Source organism: Macaca fascicularis, chromosome 13 (genome assembly GCF_037993035.2).
Source record: "Macaca fascicularis isolate 582-1 chromosome 13, T2T-MFA8v1.1".
Classification (NCBI taxonomy): Eukaryota; Metazoa; Chordata; class Mammalia; order Primates; family Cercopithecidae; genus Macaca; species Macaca fascicularis.
The window spans coordinates 50,869,599-50,893,899 of NC_088387.1; the positions used below are offsets into that span (position 1 = coordinate 50,869,599).

The 24,301-nt window shown below is 49.7% G+C and overlaps 1 protein-coding gene across 6 annotated transcripts; it reads right to left on the reverse strand.

Moving 5' to 3' along the window:
* Positions 1 to 1,190: 1,190 nt before the first annotated feature.
* On the reverse strand, positions 1,191 to 11,489 carry NAGK (N-acetylglucosamine kinase). 6 transcript variants are annotated; one of them, XM_045369120.3, is made up of 10 exons: positions 11,390 to 11,489; positions 9,506 to 9,590; positions 9,253 to 9,351; positions 8,272 to 8,413; positions 7,348 to 7,458; positions 6,505 to 6,617; positions 4,075 to 4,162; positions 3,177 to 3,274; positions 2,221 to 2,299; positions 1,191 to 1,514 (listed from the first exon to the last, which is right to left on the reverse strand). In XM_045369120.3, exons 1-10 carry the CDS (start codon positions 11,416 to 11,418, stop codon positions 1,324 to 1,326), a joined length of 1,035 nt encoding a protein of 344 aa, XP_045225055.1. In that variant the 5' UTR covers positions 11,419 to 11,489; the 3' UTR covers positions 1,191 to 1,323. The 6 variants fall into 6 exon arrangements, 4 of the variants coding, with proteins under 4 accessions (XP_045225055.1, XP_073867674.1, XP_065383050.1 ...); XM_074011573.1 differs by having other exon boundaries at positions 6,505 to 6,636; XM_065526978.1 differs by having other exon boundaries at positions 11,261 to 11,489.
* Positions 11,490 to 24,301: the final 12,812 nt, after the last annotated feature.

A 24,301-nucleotide genomic window follows, 5' to 3' on the forward strand; every position in this document is an offset into this window, starting at 1 on the left:
AGAAGGAACCTGGCTGGAGTTCCTATTGCTCAAAGCTCCAGCTTGCAGCATTGGGCTAGAGCTGATGGAAGGAGAGCTGTTACCATTCTGTTCCACATGAATGCTACATTGTGAAAGAAAGATCTGACTTGGGCAACAAGGTAGTGTTCAAGGCGTCTCAGAGGGCCTAACCAGAACTCACCAGCTGTAGCGTAGAACTCCCTCAAGTGCAGATGCTGGACCTCTGCAGCAGAAATTTCTCAAGCTGTTTAGTATAACAGAAATGAAAATTCCCCATCCCATCCTTAACCTATTATCATCAGATAGCTCAGGGCAGGGGAAGGGAGTAGACAGAAACCCGATTTTAAAACCAACTCTAGAATAACTGATGTCTGCAAGTTGGAGAACTGATGTGCAGGACATGATCCACATGCCGCCTCATAAAACCCGGAGAGGCAGCTATTGTGGATCAAGACTCCTGTCCTTAGTCTTCACCAAGCAGCACAGGCAGTGGAACAGAAGCTTCAGGTTTGTCTTCACCGGTCGAACTGTGATATCCAGAGGACAGGAATCATGTCTGCTCTTCACTGATGCTCCTCATTCCCAGGGCCACACGACACAGAAAGTGTCGGCTGTAAGCAGAGCCAGGCTAGTAGCAGCCAGGAATAGGTCGGCCACCTAGGTAAATGATGCCTAGTTGGTCTTCTTGGAGATCTCAGCCATCCTCATAACCTTTCAAGAACTCATTCATGTGAAAAACTGCAAAACGTCCTGCTTACCTGCAATTACTAAATCCAGTGAGGTTCCGATGCTCCCAGTCTAGAATTGTACCTTCCCCCTAAATCCTGCTGGGAGTCTCAGGAGAGGGTGTGATATGCCTAAGGTACTCTCTGTGATGTTGTGCATGGCGAACACTTGTTTCTGGTGACTGTGGTCACACAGGAATCGTTACCCACTTGACACGACAGGAGAAAACAGGTCACAGATTAACTGGCAGCCACATAGTGCATATGTGTGGTAATGTGGGGGGAAGGGTAGCACGCAGATAAATTATCTGCCCAAGTGCATGCTGAGTGGATGCAGATCACCGGCCCAGCACCTGGGGGCGGGGCTTTAAACCCTGGACTAAATCCACTCCTTAGGCTCCGGGATATCTGCTGGCAGGTGCACTGAGGATGTACACAGCATGTGTGTTTGATAATGCAGTCCAATTGGGGAGTGGATAAAGTGCGTTTATTTTCTTCTATGTTTGTTTTTGTAAAAAGGAGAAAGGAAGCAAAAGACTCCTTCCTTCCAGACCCAGTGTCCACTGAGCTTGGAGTGGGTGGAGTAGGGACCAGCCCCCTAGGAGAAGGTGTAGGAATAGAAGGCAACGGCATTGGCGCTATAGTCCATGGGGAAGAGGTGCCCGATGTGCCTGGCCCCTAGGCTGGCCCCTCCCAGAGCGGAGGAGTGCCTCAGCTTCATCAGGGTGAAGCTGGAGAAGAAGTTCTGAGCCTGGATCTCTCTGCCCTGGGTCAGCGCCAAAAGAAAACCTGGAGGGAAGAACACAAGGACAGAGATAAGAGGAGACCAGCAACCTGTATGGGGGCCAGGAAGGAAGAGAGACAAGGACGCCCAGACCCTGAGGTACTCCTGTAGAGGTGCTGGAGGGGCCTACATGCCAAGTCCCCAGCACACAGGGTGCACTGGGTACTTGGGTATTGGAGCCTGAAAAATCGTGGGTACTGGAGCCAGCAGCACAGGGGGCCTGTCCTCCTCTCAGCTCCAAAGGACCCAATGCCAGGAACTCCATGGTAGGAATGGGAGTCCTTGAGCTACTTCAGAATGTCCAGTGGAAACCATCCAACTGCCTGGCATAAGGCTGCCAGGGCTAAGCAGCCAGGCCTCTTTTCTTCCGGCTAGAATTATGTTGACTAGAGATGTCCCCACAGGTTATCACGTGCCAGTCAGTGCTCCAATTTTAAGTTTGATCTGTCTTTAACTTTTAAAAAGTGGCTGTGATTCAATAAATCATTTGGAACAAAATATGTTTTCAAGAGTTCAAGGAAGGTGGATGGGACGTCATTAAAGGGCTCAATGGCAGAGTGAGGTTGAGGGCCTTAGATGGGAGCATCAGTGGCCTGTCTAGGCCTCAGGGTCCAGGAAGCAGGTTCTCTCTGGGGCAAGCAGCTTTCCTGGGCCACCTCCTTTCCAGCCCCGTCCCCTGCCCTTGCCCTTCCAGCCTCCCCGCAGGCTCACCTTCCTTCAGCAGCTCCCAGCTCTTCCACACGGAACCCACGCAAAGGATGGGGAGTCCAATCTCGCCCTGGAACAAGACCTAGGTGGAGAGCAGAAAATGGATACGGGGGCCAACCTAGCCTCTCCAGTGCTGAAGCAGGGAGTCTCCTATGAGCAACCCACCCTATCCTGGTGACTCACCCTCAAGCCAAGAAACAGTAGACTCAGGAAAGGGAAAAAAAAAAGGAGGAAAATAGGAGAGACTCAGAAAGGCCAAGGAGAGAAGAGGAAGGAAAAAGCGTTGAGCAACAATAGAGAGGAAGGAAAGAGAGAAGTGAGGGAAATTAACAGAAACATGACTGAACTGAAATGAACTGAAAAAAAGGGGACAGGCTGGGCACAGTGGCTCATGCCTGTAATCCTGGCACTTTGGGAGGCCAAGGTGGGTGGATCACTTGCGGTCAGGAGTTCAAGACCTACCTAGCCAACATGGCAAAACCCTGTCTCTACTAAAAATACAAAAATTAGCTGGGCGTTGTGATGCACGCCTGTAATCCCAGCTACTGGGGAGGCTGAGGCACGAGAAACACTTGAACCTGGGAGGTGGAGTGGGAGGCAGAGGCTGCAGTGAGCCAAGATCGCGCTACTGCACTCCAGCCTGGCTGACAAGAGTGAGACTGTGTCTCAAAAAAATAAACAATAAAAAAAAAAAAAAAAAAAGACAGGGGACAGCACACACACACATACATTAAACCAATACACAATATATAAATACAGATTACAGGTCAATTACAGAGGTAGGCATTTGACCAAAGAACTTTTTTGTTACAGACATTCTGCAGAATGTTTCTCAGACCCTAAGTTCATTTAAAATAGTATCCAATTTACACAGGGTTTGATGGGATAGTCCCATCCCCAGTGGGAAAGGACCACCCCTCGCCCAGCAGCTCCCCACCTTCACTCCCACCTCAACTTACCGGGTCAATCTCAGGCAACACTGCTACGATGTGTCTGCCCAGCATCTCCCCAGCCTTCCTGAAGATATAGCGGGAAAGGGGGTCTCCCTGCTGAGCACCTGGGGTAGGGAGAATGGAAGAACGGAACTGGTGAGAAATGAGGGAGCTGCCATTCCTGGGCTATTCTCTCTCTGTTGCAAGGCAGCCACCATGGGAGCATCCTGAGCTAGCAGGACTCTACTGCAGGATGGATGCCTGCCTCGTGGCAGGTGGAGAAGCAAGTCTCCACTGACAAACAGCTCTGGGGACCCAGGACCCTAGATGAACAGCTGGATGGGACTCCTGTCAGTGCCCTCCACCCACTTCTAACAATCTGTTGTTGGTTAGCCTGTTCCTGGCTCTTTTCTAGACGGGACTCAGTCCAGCAGGATCGAAGAGAGCCCTAGAATGCCGTGAGGCTGCAGGAACCCAAATTAAGGCAGGATGAACCTTACAGTGGAGAAAGAGCAATGTACAGATATACAAGACCTCTGTTCAGCATCTCCTGACAGCCAACAAAATATGCCTAACATCTCTATAATACCCTAGTTCTTTGAGTATAATTGGCAGGAAAAAAAAGTTATAGATTTGTCCAAAGGACAACTGCTTCATAAATTCCTCAGAAACAGGCATACAGCCTACACAAGCCATGACAGCTATTAAAGAGAAAAACACAGGTAATACAAAACTGTCAACACAACCCACGTGCCCTTCTGCCTCCACCCCAAGGCCCACCAGCACCAAGGCCAGTGGTAGCAGAGAACTGAGGTCACTCGGTGAGAGGAAAATTGTTGTCCAGTCCTGTCTGAACCCCATTCAATCTCCCAATTAGGGATCTTTGAAGAACAAAGCCACATAAAACCCACCCCACCTCCAGTACCTTCTGCAATTTTCCGGCAAAACCCAGCAAACCTGCATTTATCAAAGTCCCTATACAGGTGAGTGAGTATTCCTAGCCGATCTGGCACCTGAGAGGAGAAAGGGCACAAGAGAGTCATCAGAAGCAAAAGAAAATCCCAATCTGCCCACCAAAGTTGGCCTTCCTAATGTCTCTACTGTTGGAAAAGCTAGAATAATTTTTTTTTAACTCCAAAGTACAAGGATTTGAGATTTCTCATTTGAGAAAAGTTATTTGTTTTCTCTAACATGGACTTCATTTTTCTTATAGATTAGTTTGAAGGCAGCACAGAGAACAGAATTGTGTTCACCAAAGTGTTTCTTATAGTTTCTTGAGCTGTTCTTTTTTTTGTAATTTTTTTTTTCCTTTTTAGAGACAAGGTCTTGCTGTTACCTAGGCTGGCCTTAAGCAATCCTCCCACGTCAGCCTCCTGAGTAGCTGGGTTGGGATGTTCTTGAAAAGATTTCTTTGGTCAAAGGAATCTAAGGAATATTGCATATTGTAACTCTCCCTTGGGGAGTCACAATGCACATTAGCAAATTAAAGGCTCTAAGAAGTCCTGCAATCAAGAAATCAATTTGCTTCTCCCAAAACTTATTTGACCACAGAAGGCATGTCCTTCCAATCCCAACAAACTTACACATCTTTGACACCTCTAAGGTCCTGAGGAACCAACGGTTCCCCAGAATCCTTTTTTTTTTTTTTTTGAGACAGAGTCTCCCTCTGTCGCCCAAGCTGGAGTACAGTGGTGCGAATCTCAGCTCACTGCAACCTCCGCCTCCCAGGTTCAAACAATTCGCTGCCTCAGTCTCCTGAGTAGCTGAGATTACAGGTGCCCGCCACCACATCCAGCTAATTTTTGTATTTTTAGTACAGACGGGGTTTCACCATGTTGGCCAGGCTGGTCTTGAACACCTGACCTCAAGTGATCCGCCCACCTTGGCCTCTCAAAGTGCTGGGATTACAGGTGTAAGCCACCGTACCCGTCCCCCAGAATACATTTTTTTTTTTTTTTTTTTTTTTGAGACAGAGTCTCGCTCTGTCGCCCAGGCTGAAGTGCAGTGGCGTGATCTCGGCTCACTGCAAGCTCCGCCTTCCGGGTTCAAGCCATTCTCCTGCCTCAGCCTCCTGAGCAGCTGGGACTACAGGCGCCTGCCACCACGCCTGGCTAATTTTTTGTGTTTTTAGTAGAGACAGGGTTTCACCGAGTTAGCCAGAATGGTCTCGATCTCCTGACCTTGTGATCGGCCCACCTCGGCCTCCCAAAGTGCTGGGATTACAGGCATGAGCCACCGTGCCCGGCTCAGAATACATTTTAAGTAAATGTCTGAGGGAGTGGGTGGTAAAACTTGAGCACCTACAGCAATGTAGTAAGCATGTTATATACTATCTCATTTGATCTTTGTAACAACCCTATAAGAATGACTAAAGGATAGAAGAGGGAGCAGCAGACCTATCAGTAGAGTTTGGAACCAATTGACTGAGTTGGGATAGCTTAACAGTTACTAACAGCACCTCCTATGACAACTGCTCATCAAGTGATTTCTCTGCCTGGTCCCCTCCTATTCCTCACCTTGGCCTAGCCGGGGCTCCTCTTTCATCATCAATCCCTCAGCCCTGATAATCTAGGCCCTACTTCCCAGCATCTCTATTTTCCTTCCTTGGTCCTGGTCCCAGCCCCAGCCCCAGCCCACCTAAATGGCTGGAGAGGAAGACTAACTGGGCCTCACAGGTAACTATCAAATAAACTCAACAACCTTGTCCTCTCCCTTTCACCTTCTCTCCTGCCTTTTACTTCTGGTTCTGCTAAAGGCAGGTGTTTCCTAACTTACCACAAAAGAACACGGCACAAACAAGGAGGAGTCAATCTCCAGTGCCCTGGGGAGGAAGATGCATCTCCCCCAGAACTCTCCCTGTCCACCTCTTCAGGGGCTCTCTTGACCCTTCCAGGCCAGAGGCAGCTCACAGCCCAGTGCATGCGTTCATACTCTACCTGCTGTCTCTGCCCTCCGACCTCACCCTGAACTTTTCATTCTAGCCTAGAACGCCATCTGCTTTCACTTCCCAGCAGATTCTAGCTGCCCAATAATGAAGTCTGCCTAATCACTTGTCCCCAAACCACCCCTTCCTCATGACTGACACCCTCCTAGAATGTACCACCCTGTCCTAGAATGCACCTCCTAGAATGCACCACCCTGTCCTAGAATGTACCTCCTAGAATGCACCACCCTGTCCTAGAATGCACCTCCTAGAATGCACCATCCTCACCTACGACTTCACCCTGCAACTCAGACCCACAGCTCATCCTATTTCCTGCCCACCCGCCCAGGCCCTCCTCTGCATCCACTCTTACTTGGAGTGATTCACTGCCCTACCCCAGGTGTGCATGCTTCCTGGGAGCAGGAGGAGTACCTGGAAATAGTTGAACATGGCCTGTTTGACGGAGCCGATATCATGAGGAGCCGCCTCTAGGTTGTCGATGGAGTCAAACACTATTTTCACCGCTTGGTGTGCGATCCAGTAGGCTGCAGGGAGCAGAGAGGGCTAAGAAGATGGGAGCAGTCACCCTGAGCTCATGAGGAAGGAAACTCAGATCCAGACAGGTTAGTGATCTGCTTGAGTTTTATACAGATTAGGTTTCCTGATTCCCAGCCAGGGGTGGCAGAGGGTGGGAGAGGGGGTGGGGAGGTCTCTAATCAAATGGTACCTGACTGACCAAGATAAGAGAAAGTTGGAGGGAGAAGACAGAATAGGTGAGGCTGTGTCACACCAGCTGCTACCCAAGGATAAGACAAGGTCAGTCTGTTGTCACAAATACCACTGGAGTCACTGCCATGAACTGGACCTCAAGGGCCCCTGTGAAAATATACACATGCTACTTGGAGAGAGGTGATGGTGGGAAGGGCTTCTACACCCTTTCCCCTAGCAGACTGGTATGCCATCTCCTGGCATCTATGGCCTTACCCTCAGTTTCAACTCCTCCCTAAGGACAGCAAGTCAACACAGGCAGGCCCCTGTGCTGAGGGATGAATCTGAGTCCTGGGTGCAAGTCACTGCTGGAGAGCAGGGTCAGCAGCTAGTCCAGCCTTTGCACCTCTATGATCTCAGTCATGATCCTGCACATGGAATGGCCGGTTCAGGAGTTGTCCCCAGGAAGCCCCAAGGGCTCCGTGAGCCAAGGGTAGGGAGAGAAAGACAGGGAATGAAGGAAGGGGCAGATCCAGGACGAGGAGCTGGGCCAGTCAGTGAGCTCACCTGAACCCTCATCACCCATCATATGGCCCCAGCCACCGCAGCCACTCTCAGAGCCATCAGGATTGATAAGCCTGCAGTTGGAGCCTGTTCCAGCTATGAGCACAACTCCACCTGGGGAAAGGGAATAGGAGGCTCGGTGCGGCCAAGGCCTAGCACAGAGCAACAGCTTACTGCTGTGGAAAGACAGGACAGAAACCAGCCCCAGGCAAGCGATCACCACCCAGTCCTATAGAGGAGAAAACAGGGCCCAGCTAGTTTCCTGCCTGAGGGTGAGGGCCTGGATCTTAGAAAAACTCCAATCCCATAATGCCCTTGTCTAGGGGGACAAAGAAAAATGCAAGCCTGCACCTCTTAGAGGGAATGCGGCTTCTTGCCCAGCCGGTTTTCCAGTGACTCTACTTGCTTTACTGAAATTGTGCTAGACCTGTTCTCAGTGATATTCACTCATACCCTAAACCATCTTATGAATACAACTACCTCTATTTTATAGATGAGGAAACGGAAACTCAAGAGAGTTTCGGAACTTCATCAACATGGTATAGCAGGCAAAACAGGAACTGGGATTCAAACACCAATCCCACGACACCAACACTCTTTACACTATCACAGGGCCACCCCACTTCCTCCTCAGCACTGACAGCTTCCACAGTCTGCCTTCCTCACCACACGGCCCCCAGGGGTTCCCTCATCTGCAGGGGAGTTACGTTTGACTCCACTCCTTGATTCCCATCAAGAGACCTTTCTTGCCCTCCCTCCTGCTGCCTGGTCCTTGCTCTGGCAAAGACTTAAACTACTGAAGGAGTCGAGGGGAATATAAGAGAGGCTGCCTTCTGGATATTTGCAGAACAAGTTTTGTCAGCTGTATCTAGGGGGCTTTCCCAAAAAAACCAGTTCTCACTCTCACCCCTCCCTCCACTTCCTCACCATCCGGTGTAGCTGTGGCGATGGAGCCGGCGGCATCGGTGGTGATTAAGTAGCTTTCACTCAGGTAGGGAAATCGGTCCCTCAGCTCCTCGATCAGGATCCTCCCCGCGTCCTCCTGATCCCCACCGCTCAGAGATAGGCCCTAGGCCACATGGGAGGTGAGCGAGTGTGCAGAGCCCCAGCCCCAGTTCTTTTCTCAACCCCCTCCCCGTCCTGATGCCTGATTCCTGTTCTCCCCATCTGGCCATTCCCTGCTCACCCAGCCCGTCCTCCTTTCACCCCACACAATGAACCCTCGGAAGGCTGTGGTTATAAGAACAACCTGGACTGGGGATGGACAGAAGAAAGATGGATTCCACAATGCCAGCTTTGGAGCTTGGGAGGGCGGTAGTGCTCTTAACAGAAAGAGCAGGCAGCGGGGCAAGGTGAGGGGCGATGGAGAGGTAAGTTTGGTTTGGAACACGTGGGGTTTGCCCATGGCTGCAGAACATCCCACATGTATGTCCAGGGAGTGGCTGGAGCTACTGCAACTTGGGAGAAAGATTTGAAGCAGGAGTAATAATAGCTAACATCTAATGAGTGCTTACGGGTCAGGCTCTATACTAACCGCTTTGCAATGTATCATGTCATTTTACCTTCCCAACAACTCTGAGGTAGCTACTATCCACATTTTCCAAATGAGGAAACTGAGGCTTAGAGAAGGTAAGTAACCTACACATGGTTACTCAGATACTAAGCAGCAAAGCTGGGATTCAAACCAAGGTCTTGGCAGCTCTCCAAAGCCTGTGCTCTTCCAACACACTTGTAGTTTGTAGGTGGCAACTGAAGCCATGAGACTGGGTGAGATTATGATGGTTTCGACACCAGGGACTAAGTCTTGGAGGTCCTTCCCTCTACAGTCATCAAACTCATCTAGTTCAAACTTGCTAGCTGTCTCAGTGTCACTGATGGCTGAATTCCCCGGCTCCACCCCAGACTCACCAAGCTTCGCAGCGGTACCAGAGGATCCACCCCTGCTTTCCGTTTGGCCCTGTTCACCATCTCATTGATCCTCTCCACACACTTGTCTGTCCCGATCAGCTGGCCCCAATCAAGGGAAGAAGGAGTTACAAAGGCTTACAGAAGCTACGTTGCCCCTACAGGCTGCTCTATGAGCCCCAGCCACCACCTCAACAGGAATTACAGAGAATAAAATCAGAACCAAGCCCTCTGATCCCCTCAGTATGGTTTTTACCCAGTGGTTTGTGCTCAGTCCATCTGCTTCTGCCAGGATCTTCCCATCCTCCGAGACTAAAAGGACCTTGGACCGTGTGCCTCCCCTACAGAACACAAGAGGGCACTTGGTCTTGCTCAGAAAAAACCCGCAGAGAGAACTAAGCTTGTGTTGTCCACACTGGCAGAGCCCAGTGTGATGGAAGACACAGTTTCAACAAACTCAATCACCACTCCCAAACCCGCCTCTATGGTTCAGTGTTTGCGTGCTCTTTAACTGAAACATAATTCTCACTCCTCTTCCCTTAGGATGTCTTTATCCTGCAAAGCTCTACTTATACTTCACCTAGTCCTTGAAACCTTTTCTGAGGTGTGGCCCACCCCCACGAATTAGTTAAGTCTCCATTAGTCAAACCTTCACAGTGCCTCTAAAGTTATTAAGGACTCCTCTGTATGAAGAGTGTGTTCAGAGGCTTTGTGTCCACCTCTTACTAGACTTCAAGTTCCACTGGGTCAAGCTCCTGATCACTTACCCTCTCAGCACTAGCACAGGAGCTGGCACGGGCAATGCTCAGCAAACACTCCTAAGAAAAATGGCACATCTCTCTGCTTCCTTCACAATAGCTAAAGACTGCCTTTCAAGATCCAGGTGTCTTTAAGACACCTTTGCGAGAAATGCTGACCACATGACAGGGTGAGTTCATACATACTTAAGCAAGTAAACCTTCAAATGTTGATTACTGGGGGGGTCACGATAGTTCACAGGGAGATCTGTGGTGGTGGGATATATGTTTCTTTATTGATCATTACTTTTAGGAATGGAAGAAGAGGACACTGAAGACCGCTCATCAAACTCAAAGAGGACATGAAATTTCAAGGGGGTAGTTAATACATGAGTTGGCAGATTCAACATCCAAAAGAATGTCTTGACGAACTGGAAGAAACGGGTCATATCTTACAGATGACTATAACAAGGATGAATGCAGACTTCTATACTGTTTTTTTTGTTTTGTTTTGTTTTGTTTTTAAGTGCTACAGATCCAGGATGGGAAAGACCATTCCTAATAATTCATGGGAAAAGACTGTAGAGTCTGTGAATCAGCAGTGGGGTGTGGCTGCCAGGAAAGTGAAAACAATCACAGATTCGAAAGTACAGTGCTCTGGCTGAGAGGACAGCCACCCCCATTATTCCCTGATTTGACACACTCAGATTCACAGACTGTTGCCACTGACAGGGACGCAGCGATCTTATTTATCCCTATCCTCACTTTGCACATATGTAGCCCAGAGAGGGTAAATATCTTGTCCATAGTCATACCCAGGGGCAGAACTATTACAAAAAGTTCAGTAAACAAGCTTCTGAGCAGAAAAATGCAATCTAGTGAAAGCAGCATGGCAGGCCAACAGGGATGGAGTGTTTTTCAGACATCAGGACAACCTAGAACTCTGGCTCACAGCTGCTCCAGCTCCCGGATAACCTCCAACCAAGATCTCTGCTCCGCTTTTCCCCACCCCCACTCCCACTCCCCACCCTGCCCCCTCTCAGCAATTTCACACCTGACACCTGTTCTGCAAAACTCTGTCCGAGGTCAGGAATAGGAAAAAGGCGCTGCTTCCCCAGCTGAAGACAGCTGAGTGGGTGTTTCGTGGGAGAAAGGGGCGTGGTTCCGCCAAGAAACACAAAGGATCCCCCACCCGGGGTGTGGCTATTGCACACGCAGAGTCCCCGTAAGGCATACGGCCGCGCGCTGCAGGGCGCCCCTGCGCGTGCACACACCTCTTCTCCGCAAGGTCCCGCCGACCAAAGTGCCCGGACGCCGTGACTCAAGGCCACCAGCTTGCCAGCCTGGCCACGGCCTTCCGCCCCACCCTCGGGCCCAGGCTCCCTCAGCCGGGCCGCACTCACCCCTCTATACCCCCATAGATCGCGGCCATGCTGCTGCTACCGTCGCCGCTGGTCCCGCCGTTTGCTTCCCTCCCCGCCTGACGCCTCCAGCCCTCCAGCTGGCTGGGCACCGCCCGGTGTCCCGAAAGCTCCCGCGCAGCCAGCTACGGCCCAGTGCGCGTGCGCATGGGCGGGGCGGGGCGCCGGTAGGAGTTGTGGATCGCTGAGTTCCTCAGGGTGGCGTCTCCTCCGGGTCGCGCGACTGCCGTCCGCAGCGGCCCCTCCCGTCCTCCTGGATCCTGCTTCCAGAGATGGACACTAATCCCAAGAGGAGGAACCAAAGAGGGGTATCTAGGTCCGTCGGACCCTTAGGACACGTCACTGCCCTGCCTCCCCCTTAGCGCCCGGAAGTTGCTGGCAGCCCCGCGTTATATTGCGCGTGCGCATTGCTCTTGGCCACGTAGATTGTGACGCACGCTGGACCAGACCCCCGCGAAGCTGTGGGCTCAGGGACCTGCGCTCATAAGCCTGTTACATAAATTACTGTAGTGTTCAACCGAACATCTGCCACGCGATGGCGAGTCACACGGGCACACACGAACACACGCTCACATTGTCGCCCTGCGCTCGTGTGAATGTAGGGATCCGGGAGGAATTGGGAACTAAACAGAGACAAGCCCCCCAGGCGGTCCCGGCAGCACTGAGGAGGGAGCCTTCACCTCTTACTACCCACCCAGTTTACTTCTTCTTTTTTTTTTTTTTGAGACGGAGTCTAGCTCTGTCGCCCAGGCTGGAGTGCAGTGGCCGGATCTCAGCTCACTGCAAGCTCCGCCTCCCGGGTTCACGCCATTCTCCGGCCTCAGCCTCCCGAGTAGCTGGGACTACAGGCGCCCGCCACCTCACCTGGCTATTTTTTGTATTTCTTAGTAGAGACGGGGTTTCACCGTGTTAGCCAGGATGGTCTCGATCTCCTGACCTCGTGATCCGCCCATCTCGGCCTCCCAAAGTGCTGGGATTACAGGCTTGAGCCACCGCACCCGGCCTCCAGTTTACTTCTTGTGGAGGATGTTTGCAGGGACATAGGCTACTGGGAGAACTAGCAGTTACGGCTTTACAAGTTTTGTATTGCCTTTCAACCCCCATTCCGCTCCCTTTCCTTGCACTGCGTCGGGAAAGGGAATGGGATCCCTAGGGGTGCAAATACAGGCCAGGTCAGGGAGAGCTGTGGCTCCTGAGGGCCTCCTCTGGCAGTTCTCGGCCCGCAGGGAGCAGCTTCACGGGCCAGGAGGGGCGGTCAGCTGCCCTTGGCATCTCTTAGGGGAAATCAGCTGGCCTGTCGCCGGTCGAACTCTGTCCCCCTTGACTGCCTGCCATCTTCTGGTGGAGAAATCCTAATAGGCTGCTGTGTCTAGTTATGCTTTAGTGAGAAAATTGTGCTTTTTAAGCTTCCTCATTTCCTACCGTACCACGTTGTAATTCACAGAAGTAAAAAGTAAATCGCTACATGATAGACTCTATATCATGTATTCATTTATAGAATGTGTATATCATATATTCTATATCAGATGGAGAATGTAATAGAAGAGGGTAGGATTTTTTTATGCCTACCTACGACATTTTTTATTCACAGCACATTAGAGCTGGAAGATTATCCAAGACACATATTTTTAGAATTACAGAGTTAATAGATTCTGGTGCAATTAAACTGGGCAGGATTTTTGGAGACTAGATTGTAGGTGGATTTTGAAATAAGTGTTTCTCTCCTGTACTACTGCAATGAGCCATGGGGCCTGTGTGTATGATAATATTAAGTTTGTCTTTGTATTGCTTGTTTAGGCAAGCAAGTAAAAGGGAAAGTGCCTAGGTTTAAGACAAGAATTGCGTTGGCCATTTACTAGCTGGATGATCTTGGGTGACTTACAGGTAATTGCTGCAGCCTGTCCTCTACAAATTGGAAATGATAAACATCCACCTGCTGGGGCTAACGCAAGATTTAAATGCCGAAAGACTTTTGGAAATCATAAAGTCCTTCACAGATCTTAACTAACTTGTATTTACATTACCAATTAGTGTGTGCTGTCCTACACAGTATCCATATGTGATTACTGAGCACTTGAAATGTGGTTAGTCCAAAATGAGATATCCCGTCAGTGTAGAATACACACAGGATTTCAAAGACTTAGTACCAAGAAAAGAGTGTAAAATACCTCATTAGTCACTATTATATGAATCACATGTTGAGATGATAGCATACTGGATATAGTAGGTCAAGATTATAGATTAGTAAAATTAATTTTGCCAATTTATTAATTACCTTTTTTAGTGTTGCTACTAGGATATTTAAAATTTTGACCCACGTTGTATTTCTGTTGTACAACCCTGTTGTCTCCATCTGGACCATAATATTTCTAGGTCACTGAGTGCCTATTTATGAAATAAATAATGGCCAATAATTGATTTAAAGAAGAAATGGCATTGAATAAATAAAATACATTGATGTTGTATATTATGATTGTATAGAGCTCTTTTATGTACCTTTAACTTGTTTTATATGTACCTTTATCTTGTTTGATCATCCTAAAAACCTTATGAGAATGACACTTTTTTTTTTTTTTTTGAGACAGAGTTTCACTCTGTGGCCCAGGCTGGAGTGCAGTGGCGCGATCTCAGCTCACTGCAATCTATGGTTCCTGGGTTCAAGTGATTCTCCTGCCTCCGCCCCTCAGCCTCCCAAGTAACTGGGACTACAGGGATGCGCCACCACGCCCAGCTAATTTTTGTATTTTTAGTAGAGACAGGGTTTCACCATGTTGGCCAGGCTGGTCTTGAACACCTGACCTCAAGTGATCCACCTGCCTCGGCCTCCCAAGGTGCCGGATTATAGCGGTGAACTACTGCAGCAGGCCAAGAATGACAGATTTCTAATCACATATTACAAATGAGGAAACAGGAGGCTCTAAAATAAAAGTAATAAGCCTAGGCTCACACAAATAATATATGTGGCTTATTATGTGTGGGTAGTTAATATCAAGAGGAGGAAATTCAAGATGTTGCAATATAGCAGGGTATACAAGTGTACACTGGGCTTGCAACATCCAGTGGCTGCTCCCATGATGCTCACAAGGTTGATAAAGTTCTTTAAGAATCTGTAAGCCACAGTCTTCTCTGTCTTCTGTACTTTGTCCCTATGACCCCAGGGAGGCCATAGTTTGGGGAAAGAGTGGTAAGAGAGACAATAGGAAAATATCTTTCCTCACAAATCTACTTGCAATTTTGGGACAGATGACTTTTGGTCAGGGTCCTCAACAGATTTTGTTAACTTAATTCATGAAACACAGTGACATCTGTTTTTACTCACCACAGTATGTCCAGGGCTAACCTCAGTACTCCACAAATAGCTTTGAGAGTGGTTTATAAACTATAAAGCATGGTGTCACAAACATGACGGGTAGCAAATGCCCAATTTGAGCTAAAGAAGGGAGCAAGCAAATTCCACAGCGGAAACTAAATTTACAGAACAGATCAGGAAGAGAAAGAGAAAATAAGGAGAAGTGAAACTGTGAACTGAGGAAGCAGGAATTGGACATGTGGTCAGGGGGCCTCAAAGAGATCTAGCCCTAGTCGGTCTTGCATTCGAAGTTGCCAGTACATGTGTGACCTCAGCACTGTGCTTTAAAATAATCTGGTAGGTCACTTACAGGGTGACAAATGGGAAGAGAGAGTTTGGAGAAGGGAAACACTTAGAAGGCTGGACATTGGTCCAGGTGAGAGATGAACAAGCAAGTGATGGAGGTGGGGGTGGGGGACAGAGCAGGAGTCACGGGGAGGGAGCAAGGAGGGGGTCATGCTAACATCTGTTGATCTGGGATGAGGAAGTAGAGAGAGGCTGGAGTTCACTTTCCCACAATGAAAGAGGCAGAGGTGAGGGGCTTCCTTACCGAGGGTGGAGGTGGGACTCTGGGGCTGGCATCTGCAAAGCCAGGGAAAGACAGCCTACGGGACTGCAAGGGACAAGGGGTGCATGGGGTCCCCAGAGCACAGAGGCAGCCATACACAGCTGGTGTAAATGTTCTGTTCTTCAAGTCTCTTCAGCCATGTAAGGGAACTGAAAAAAAAGAGGGATCTTATCTGCCTTGATCTTAAATTGTTCTGAGGGATGTGGGGCCTCAGGCCAGGGCAGCAACTGGAACAAATCTGGTTAGTTTACTCCTTCTTCTTTTCTGAGCATGTGGGTGTCTATGTGTGAGTTTATATGCATGTCCTGGCTTGTGTCAATCTATGCGTAGGTGTGTATTTTTTTTTTTATATTCGAACTTCTCTTTGTATATGTTTCTAAGTGACTGAATGTGTCTACAGAAGCATGTAGTTGAGATGACGTCCTCATGTATTTTTCTATATTAATGTGTCTACAGATTTCAAGTTAACATTTCAGTTCTCAAAGAAACCTAAGCAAGCCTGCATATTTAGGCACCTTTAGGCAGATGCGTAAACGTGCACCTGTAACTTACGCTGGAGCCAGCTCACACAGCTCACAAAAACCCAGTTTCATGTACAACTCTCCATCTTCCATGAGGTATAATTATGTTGGTAGCTTGAAATCACCATGGTGGGAGTATTTACACCACAGAAATCAGTAACTGCTACAACTCAGGTTGTTATTATTTCCAGAAAGCTGACTGTTAACACTTACCAGCACACCACTGGGTATATGCCTGTGAGAAAGCTCATGGTCTGTGTATATCAGTGTATAAGCACACACTGTATATGAAAGTGTGTACCTGTGTAGCGGCTCCAATGTTTTACAGACTGCAAACTCAGGGGTACAAAAAGATAACTTTTTCTACAACTAAACTTGATTTCTGACTCAATCCTCCCCTCTCCCTAAAAGCAGAAAGCTTAATCCAGTTAATCATTTACAGGTAAACTCAGTCATTTCAGGTTTCAACTGAGGTCCAACACTTGTCCTCCTCCCCTTGGCTCACTGGGGTGACATGTGACAGCCAGGGTTAAACAGCACTGCAGCAGTGCTGAGGAGAGGCATCCACTAGCCTCTGCTGAGATGCGCAGTTTTCCCACTGGGGCATTTGGTCTCCTGACATCTCCTAAGATTCCCAAGGCACCATGAGCCCTCCAGTTGCCCAGTCTATACTGCCATTTTGGGAATGTGTCTCCTTGTCAGGTGTCAGGGATGTTTATATCTCTTTCGTAGTGCCTAACTATACAACACTCTGTAAGATAAAGTGTATGTCCATTTTATAGTGGCACAAATGCTCAGAGGTTAGGGACCAGATTGCCACAACGCCCTGTGAATTATGGACACTAGTACATGCTTTTGGTCATGATGGATTAGACATTGGTGCTTGAATAATCAGAATCCCCCATTCCATCACTGGACCCTGCACCAACTGTGACATCTCCTATGCTACGGTATAGCAGGAAACCCAAAAATAAGTGTACATGGAGAGACGGCTGGGAGGTGGAACCAATATGAATTCTGTGGCATGTAAAACCAGTGGAATAAGTTTCACAGACCTCCCCTCCCGAGCCTGTCTGGTTCCTTTATCAGGATTTAGTTATCTGGCTTCTAGATGGAGCCCTGGTACTGAGCTACCAACATTGTGTGTCCCAGAAGAGAGAGGCAAAGAACTCACAGCAGTGGGGTGGATTTTTCCAGAACAGACCTCCTCTGGAAGAGGTCTTGTGAAGTTGCTGCAAGGAAACGGTGGGCAAGGTTTAGAGGGAGGGGGATCTCTTCCAGGCGCCTGCCTTGCCCATTAGCAAATGTGCAGAACTCATAGTTCCCCCTTTTATAAAATTGTATTTTTTTTTAAGAGATAGGGTCTCATTCTGTCTCCCAGGCTGGAGTGCTGTGGTGTAATCATAGCTCACTATAGCCTCCAGCTCCTGGGCTCAAGTGATACTCTTGCCTCGGCCTCCAAAAGAGCTAGGACTAGAAGCACGCACCACCATGTGAGGCTAATTTTTTAATTTTTTTTTGTAGAGATGAGGTCTCGCTTTGTTACCCAGGTTGGTCTTGAATTTCTAGCTTCAAGTGATCCTCCTACCTCAGCCTCCCAAAGTGCTAGGATTACAGGGGTGAGCCACTGCACCTGGCTATATTTATTTTTAGAAAAAAATCAATAACTATAATTTTTTGAGATAACTTTAGATTCACATACAGTTGAAAGAAATACTACAAAGAGATCTCAGTTTCCCGCAGTGGTAACATCTTTCACAACTACAATATCACTACTCAGATATTAACATAGATACAGTCCATCAATCTTTCAGTTTTCTCCTTTTTTTTTTTTTCTGAGATGGAGTTTCACTCTTTCGTCCAGGCTGGAGTGCAATGGCACGATCTCGGCTCACCGCAACCTCCGCCTCCCAGGTTCAAGCGATTCTCCTGCCTCAGCCTCCCTAGTAGCTGGGATTACAGGCATGTGCCACCACGCCCGGCTGATTTTGTATTTTTAGTAGAGACGAGGTTTCTCCATGTTGGTCAGGCTGGTCTCAAACTCCCGACCTCAGGTAATCCGCCTGCCTCGGCCTCCCAAAGTGCTGGGATTATAGGTGTGAGCCACTGCGCCTGGCCCAAATGGTGGGTGAATTGAGCCATTGCAAGGCATATAGGTAGCTGTCAGAATGCTTTTTCTTTTTTCTTTCTTTTTATTATTTTATTTTATTTTATTTTGTTTTGAGACAGAGTCTCGCTCTGTTGCCGAGGCTGGAGTACAGTGGCGCGATCTCGGCTCACTGCAAGCTACGCCTACTGGGTTCACACCATTCTCCTGCCTCAGCCTCCCAAGTGGCTGGGACTACAGGCACCTGCCACCACGCCCAGCTAATTTTTTGTATTTTTAGTAGAGACGGGGTTTCACCGTGTTAGCCAGGCTGTTCTCGATCTCCTGATCTCATGATCCACCCGCCTCGGCCTCCCAAAGTGCTGGGATTACAGGCGTGAGCTACCGTGCCCAGCCCCAGATTTCTCCATTTTTTTTTTATTATACCCATTTTTTTGTTTTTTTTGTTTTTTTTTTTTCTTTTTTGAGACGGAGTCTCGCTTTGTCGCCCAGGCTGGAGTGCAGTGGCCGGATCTCAGCTCACTGCAAGCTCCGCCTCCCGGGTTTACGCCATTCTCCTGCCTCAGCCTCCCGAGTAGCTGGGACTACAGGCGCCCGCCACCTCGCCCGGCTAGTTTTTTGTATTTTTAGTAGAGACGGGGTTTCACCATATTAGCCAGGATGGTCTCGATCTCCTGACCTCGTGATCCGCCCGTCTCGGCCTCCCAAAGTGCTGGGATTACAGGCTTGAGCCACCGCGCCCGGCCTGTTTTTGTTTTTGTTTGTTGAGATGGAGTTTCATTCTTGTCGCCCAGGCTGGAGTACAGTGGCACCATCTTGGCTCACTGCAACCTCCACCTCCTGGGTTCAAGCGATTCTCCTGCCTCAGCCCCCCGAGTAGGTGGGATTACAGGCACGCACCACCACGCCTGGCTAATTGTTGTAGTTTTAGCAGAGATGGGGTTTCACCATGTTGGCCGGGCTGGTCTTGAACTCCTGACCTCAGGTGATCTGCCCACCTCGGCCTCCCAAAGTGCTGGGATTATAGGTATGAGCCATCATGCCCAGCCTGTTGTACCCATTTTTATAAATACATGTGTGTGTTTAGTTCTAGTTTTATCACATGTGTAGGTTCACGTATCCACCACCACAGTTGAGATACTGAACTGGAATCCATCTCTAGCAGTATTCCTCCAGTTCTCCTTGTATACACACTCCCTTTCTGCCTTGAACCCTGGCAGCTAATTTGCTCTCCATTTCCAAACTTTTGTCATTGCAGGAATGTTATATAAATAGAATTGGGTTGGGCACAGTGGCTCATGCCTGCAATCCCAGCACTTTGGGAGGCTGAGGTAGGATGATCACTTGAGGCCAGGAGTTCAAGATCAGCCTAGGCAACATAGCGATCTCCCCATCTCCCCGTATAATTTTAAAATAAAAATGAAAATAATTTTAAAATAGAAATAAAAAGTGCTGTTTTAGTGACACAGTCACACATATAAATCTCTCTATACTCTACATAAAGGTTATAAAGTCATGGCTCCTTATCTGAATCCTTGAACCTCAAGGAAGAATGCAAGACAGAGCCACCTCTGGGGCTTTCTTCTCAGCTCCTGGAGCGGAGCCTGGCTGGAATCCACCTTCCCCATCTGCCTTTGGGCATCTGGGAAGCAGCCCAAGCCTGGGGCTGAGTGTGGGCTTCTGGGAGAGCTCCTGCTGAGACAAGGGACAGTCCCTGGGGGATGGAGGAAAGGTTTGCTGGGGGAAGGAAGAAAGCAGAGGCTGTGAGACTTGCTCCAGGCAACTGTCTCGACTGGCTTTGCCACTCCCTACCAGGTTCCCAGAAGTCTCTCCTTCCAGCCAGAGTGCCTTCTCCCAGAATCCTGAGGGTTTTCAACCCCTCTTCAACTTAGCAGTTCCATCCTTCACAGTTACATGTGTACATGAGCGAAAGCCTGCTCCCATCTAACCTGATTCTCTCAGGACGCTTCTAAGGATGCCCCCTCCCCTGTTGCCCAGGCTAGAGTGCAGTGGTGTGATCATGGCTCACTGCAGATTCGAACTCCTGGGCTCAAGTGATCCTCCCACCTCAGCCTCCCCAGTAGCTAGGACTCCAGGAGCACACCATCACATCTGGCTAATTTTTTATAGAGACAAAGTCTCCCTATGTCGCCCAGGCTGGTCTTGAACTCTTGCCTCAAGCAATCTTCCTGCCTCAGCCTCCCAAAATCCTGGGATTACAGGCATGAGTCCCTCTCTGACACTCTCTGAAGCTAGAAATCGAGAAAGAGGGGCTGTGAGAGTCAACCAGCTGGGAGCATTGGGAGGCTAGAAAAGAAACGGGTTAGAATGGACTGGAGCAGTCAGGTTGGGTTCCTGGAGGCAGTAGTCTTAAAAGACTGATGAGACATGAATGCATAGAGAGAAGGGGCAGGAAGGGCACTTGGAAGGGTGGGGCGGAGGAGGGGTTTGTGCGGGAGATGGGGTCAGAGCTGGAACTCAGAGCGTCATGCTTGGGTGCTTGTGGCTGGTGGGCAGGGCTAGGCAGCTTTTCTTCCCTTCACCTGCCCAGGAGATCTGGACAGTGACCTGCAGGCAAGAGACTGGACAGAAGAAAGAGGACGGGCCAGCCAGTAGCTTAATCAGTGATACCGGTCCCCTTGCATCATGACCTGTAGGTCTCAGAGAGTTCCTGGGGCTGACTGCAGCCAGTCCTGGCTCTTCCAGTACCTGCTAGAGGAGAGTGAGCCCAATAGTCTGGTTTGCTCAGAACTGAGGAGGGCTCCTGGGACATAGGACTTTTCCATTTTTAAAATGGGAGGAGTTGGTCACTCTGAAGAAATCTCTTCCAGAGAGGGGGCCAAGAGCAAGGCTGAGGGAGCGACCCCGGTGATCCATGCTATCGGTAATACGACTTGAGTGTTTTTAGGAGGGGAAATGTTTGGTTTTCAGTTTTATAAAATTGTCTTCCAATAACTTAGGGCAGGATTTATATGTTACTGCAAATAATAAAATGAGGTATTCATAAAATGGATTAAACTGATCCATAGATCAGTTCGGCAGTGTTTCCCAATATTTCCTCAAGATATGTTAATGGGTACCTCCAGAACACAGGATTGTTATGGTCCTTGGGAACACTACGTCTTCCCAAATCCACCTGTCCCACCCTCACCCTGCAGAGACACAATGTACTGCCCATCAGTAGATTGAGGCTCAGAAAGCCCCAAAGGAGAGAAACTTGTTTCATCCTGTTTAATGGCTAAAGAAGCAAGGCTATTTGCACAGATGTAGTCTGGTTTCTCAAGTGGTATTGAGTCCCTAATACATTTTCCCTGCTACACACACCACAGGTTTTCTCTTCCATCGAGTTTGGAAAACTCTGGAAGTGAACATAGATCACAGGGTGCCACCCACCTTATGACCCTGGAGTCCCTGTATCAACTCAATAATCCCACAGCCAGGTTTTAAGGATAAATCAGCTAGAAGTGTAATTTCTATTCTTGTTCGATTTTTTTTTCTTTAATAATCCACTGGCTGGATTATTACTGGATTAATACTGGATGCTATTCAAAGGCTATAAAACTTCAACTCCCCACATGCCTCATACCAAAGCCCTAGGCCTGGGCTTTGTTTCCCTCAGGTTGGGACAAACAGCAGCTGGGGGTCCATGCCCTGGAGCCAGCTCATCACTTCTGAAGGCCTCAGGAAGATGCAGCAAGCCGAGGCCTGGCAGCATGGGAGAGTGGGGCTGGCCCTCCACTCTTTCTTTCCCTTACCTTCTTTTCTGAGGCAGCCCTGAATATCCCCCGGACACTGTTTCCGAAAGACTTCGGCTGCTCCAGCCTTTTCTGGCCCGTGTGGAGAACAAGTCAGGTGGCTTTCAGTTCTCCAGACCGAGGCCAGGGCCAGATCAGGGCCAGGAGGTGTCACCCAGGACCTCTCATGGGCCCTCCCTAGCATCCTGCCTCTGTCTGCATGATGGACTATATCAAGGGAGGCCATTGGAGTTGTTGACACAATGGATTTTTCTGCAGTCATGAACCCCCAGCTGGAGCATTAGGAGAAGAAAGGCAGGAGAGGTAGGCCTTACCCAAGACCTGCCCTCAGCTCTGCAGTCCCCTGACGGGGCAGATGGAGCAAGGATTAGTCAGAGTGTGCAGGAGCAGGCAAGAGAGGCAGTAGAAAAGGCAGGATTGGAGGATGGCTTGGAGAGTGAGAGGTGTTCTAGGAGGCGATTTGGGCCCCGGTAAAACTGTGAAGTAGTACAAGTTGGGCTCTGGAGGCCTGGGAAGTGGGAGTGGAGCGGGCACCCTTCCACAGGAAGCCAGGTCTTGTGCTTTCTCGTGGCCCAGGCACTGTCCCCTCTCCACCCTCAAACCCCACTGGGAGGAAAGTCAGGTAAACCAGCACCCACTGAGGATCCCAGCCTAGGCTGAGGAAAAGCCACCTCACCTTCCCCAGAGTACCGAGATCCCAGACATGAGCATGACGGCCGGTAAGCTGGGGCTGCCACTTCCACCCCAAAAGCCGTCCACCGAAAAGCCCCGGAAGCGGTGTCAAGGGACATAACAGCATCAAGCTCAGAGACCTGATGGTGGATATGTGCAAGGATCGATTGTGTGTTCCAGTGAGCGGGCCTTCCTCTCCCCACCTTTCAGGACCCCTCCCCAGTTAGGGCTGTGCACTTTAAGAGAAGCCCTGAGGGAGAGCAAGGATTGGCCTGGATGGGTGTTTCTTCTGATGGCACGGGCACTGTGACAGGTTATGCACAGATGCTGGGCTTGGGCCCTTCGTTATACCCTCTTTATTACACTACATTGTGGGCAACCACCCAGCCCAGGGCCAGTCTTATTGCTGAACTGTCTCTGCTCTTTCTCAAGAACAAGCAGGACTGGAGCCACCATCAGAAAGGCTGGCTGGCCCAGTTGGTCCCATGTGGCCAGGCATGTGCGGTTCAGTGGCCTGCTGAGGACTAAGCAGAGGGGACAGCAGCGCCTTTCCTGAGACAAGTGGGAAGAAGGTATCAGCCATGGCTGACCGAGCGGTGACCCATGGCCCAACACAGAGCCAATTAGCAACCACCACAATGGTGGTGGGCTCGCTGCAGCTTTCACAGGAGGTCCCATGTGCAACCGGCGTGTCAGGCCAAGTTAGCACCAGGAGGGCTGAGCAGAGTCCGACTGGAGGCTACCTGAGTGGGAGAGCGTGGGTGATAACACTTCCCTCGGGCTCTCGGGAGCTGAGCCAAGTGAGACATTCAAATGCCTCTGCTCACAAGTGCGTGCGGGGGTGCGTGCATGTGTGTTGTGTGTCTGCGTTGTGCACATGTTTGTCGTGTGTCAGTTGCATGTGCATGCTTGCTCATGTTCATGGAACGTATTTAGTGCATGCCTACTTTGTTTGCGCTGGGAATTCTGGGACTAGACAGGCCAAAGTCCCTGCCCTCATGGAGTTTACATTCCTGTGGGAGAGACAGAAGATAAATGCACATCGACTGTATTGTCTTGTAGTGATAAGTGCTATGAGGAAAGTCAAAGTAGGGAATGGGCTGGGGGCTGCTGTTCAGCTAGTGTGATCAGGGAGGCCCCCCTGAGGAGGTGATCTTGGACCGAATAATGAGGAGGCAGCCTGTTGAATATCTGAAAGAGGAAGGCTATAGACAGAGGGCAGAGAGCAGGGCCAGAGTGAGAGAAGCTGCAATTCTACTATGCTGTGTGTAGTGTGGACAGGAGAAGAAGGGAGATACCATATCTGGGGTGGCATCTGGCAGCCCAGATGGGGGCAGCCCTCAGTAAGAACCTACTTGCCCAGCTCAACCCTGAGGGGCAGCTCCGACTCCCTCCCTAGGCCCAGCTCCCCTGCCTGGTGCACACGGGCCTCCCCTGCTTGTGTAGTCAGTGCCTGGGACTGCCCCTGTGGGTACCCCTGGCTCTGCAGATCCCGCTGTGTCCACATGGTGTCCAGCTCCAAGGGATGTCCAGGAAGAGTGATCAGGGCTCATACAGCCAGGCTTGACCCTGGGACCAGAGCCTGAAGCTGCTCTCGAAGCTGCATTCTGGTGGCCAGAGGCACAGCTGCCCATGGATATTCTGGTATGTAGGACCCACTGGCAGATGATGGGATGGGCCTGCCCAGAGGCCTGAGGGGACACTGGAGACTCCATACCAGGCTCTCCCAGCCCCCGCTCCCAGACTTTCCCTTGGGGTTCAGAGGCCTGACGCAGTACGCAATTCCAGCAAGTGAAGCAACCAGGGCTGGGCCCTGGGAAAGCTGTGGGGCCTTGCCTGCCCTCACTGCCCCAACCACCTCCCCTCCATGGAAAGGGCAGGCTCCAGTCCCCAGCAGAGGGGTGGAAAGCCAGTTTCCAACT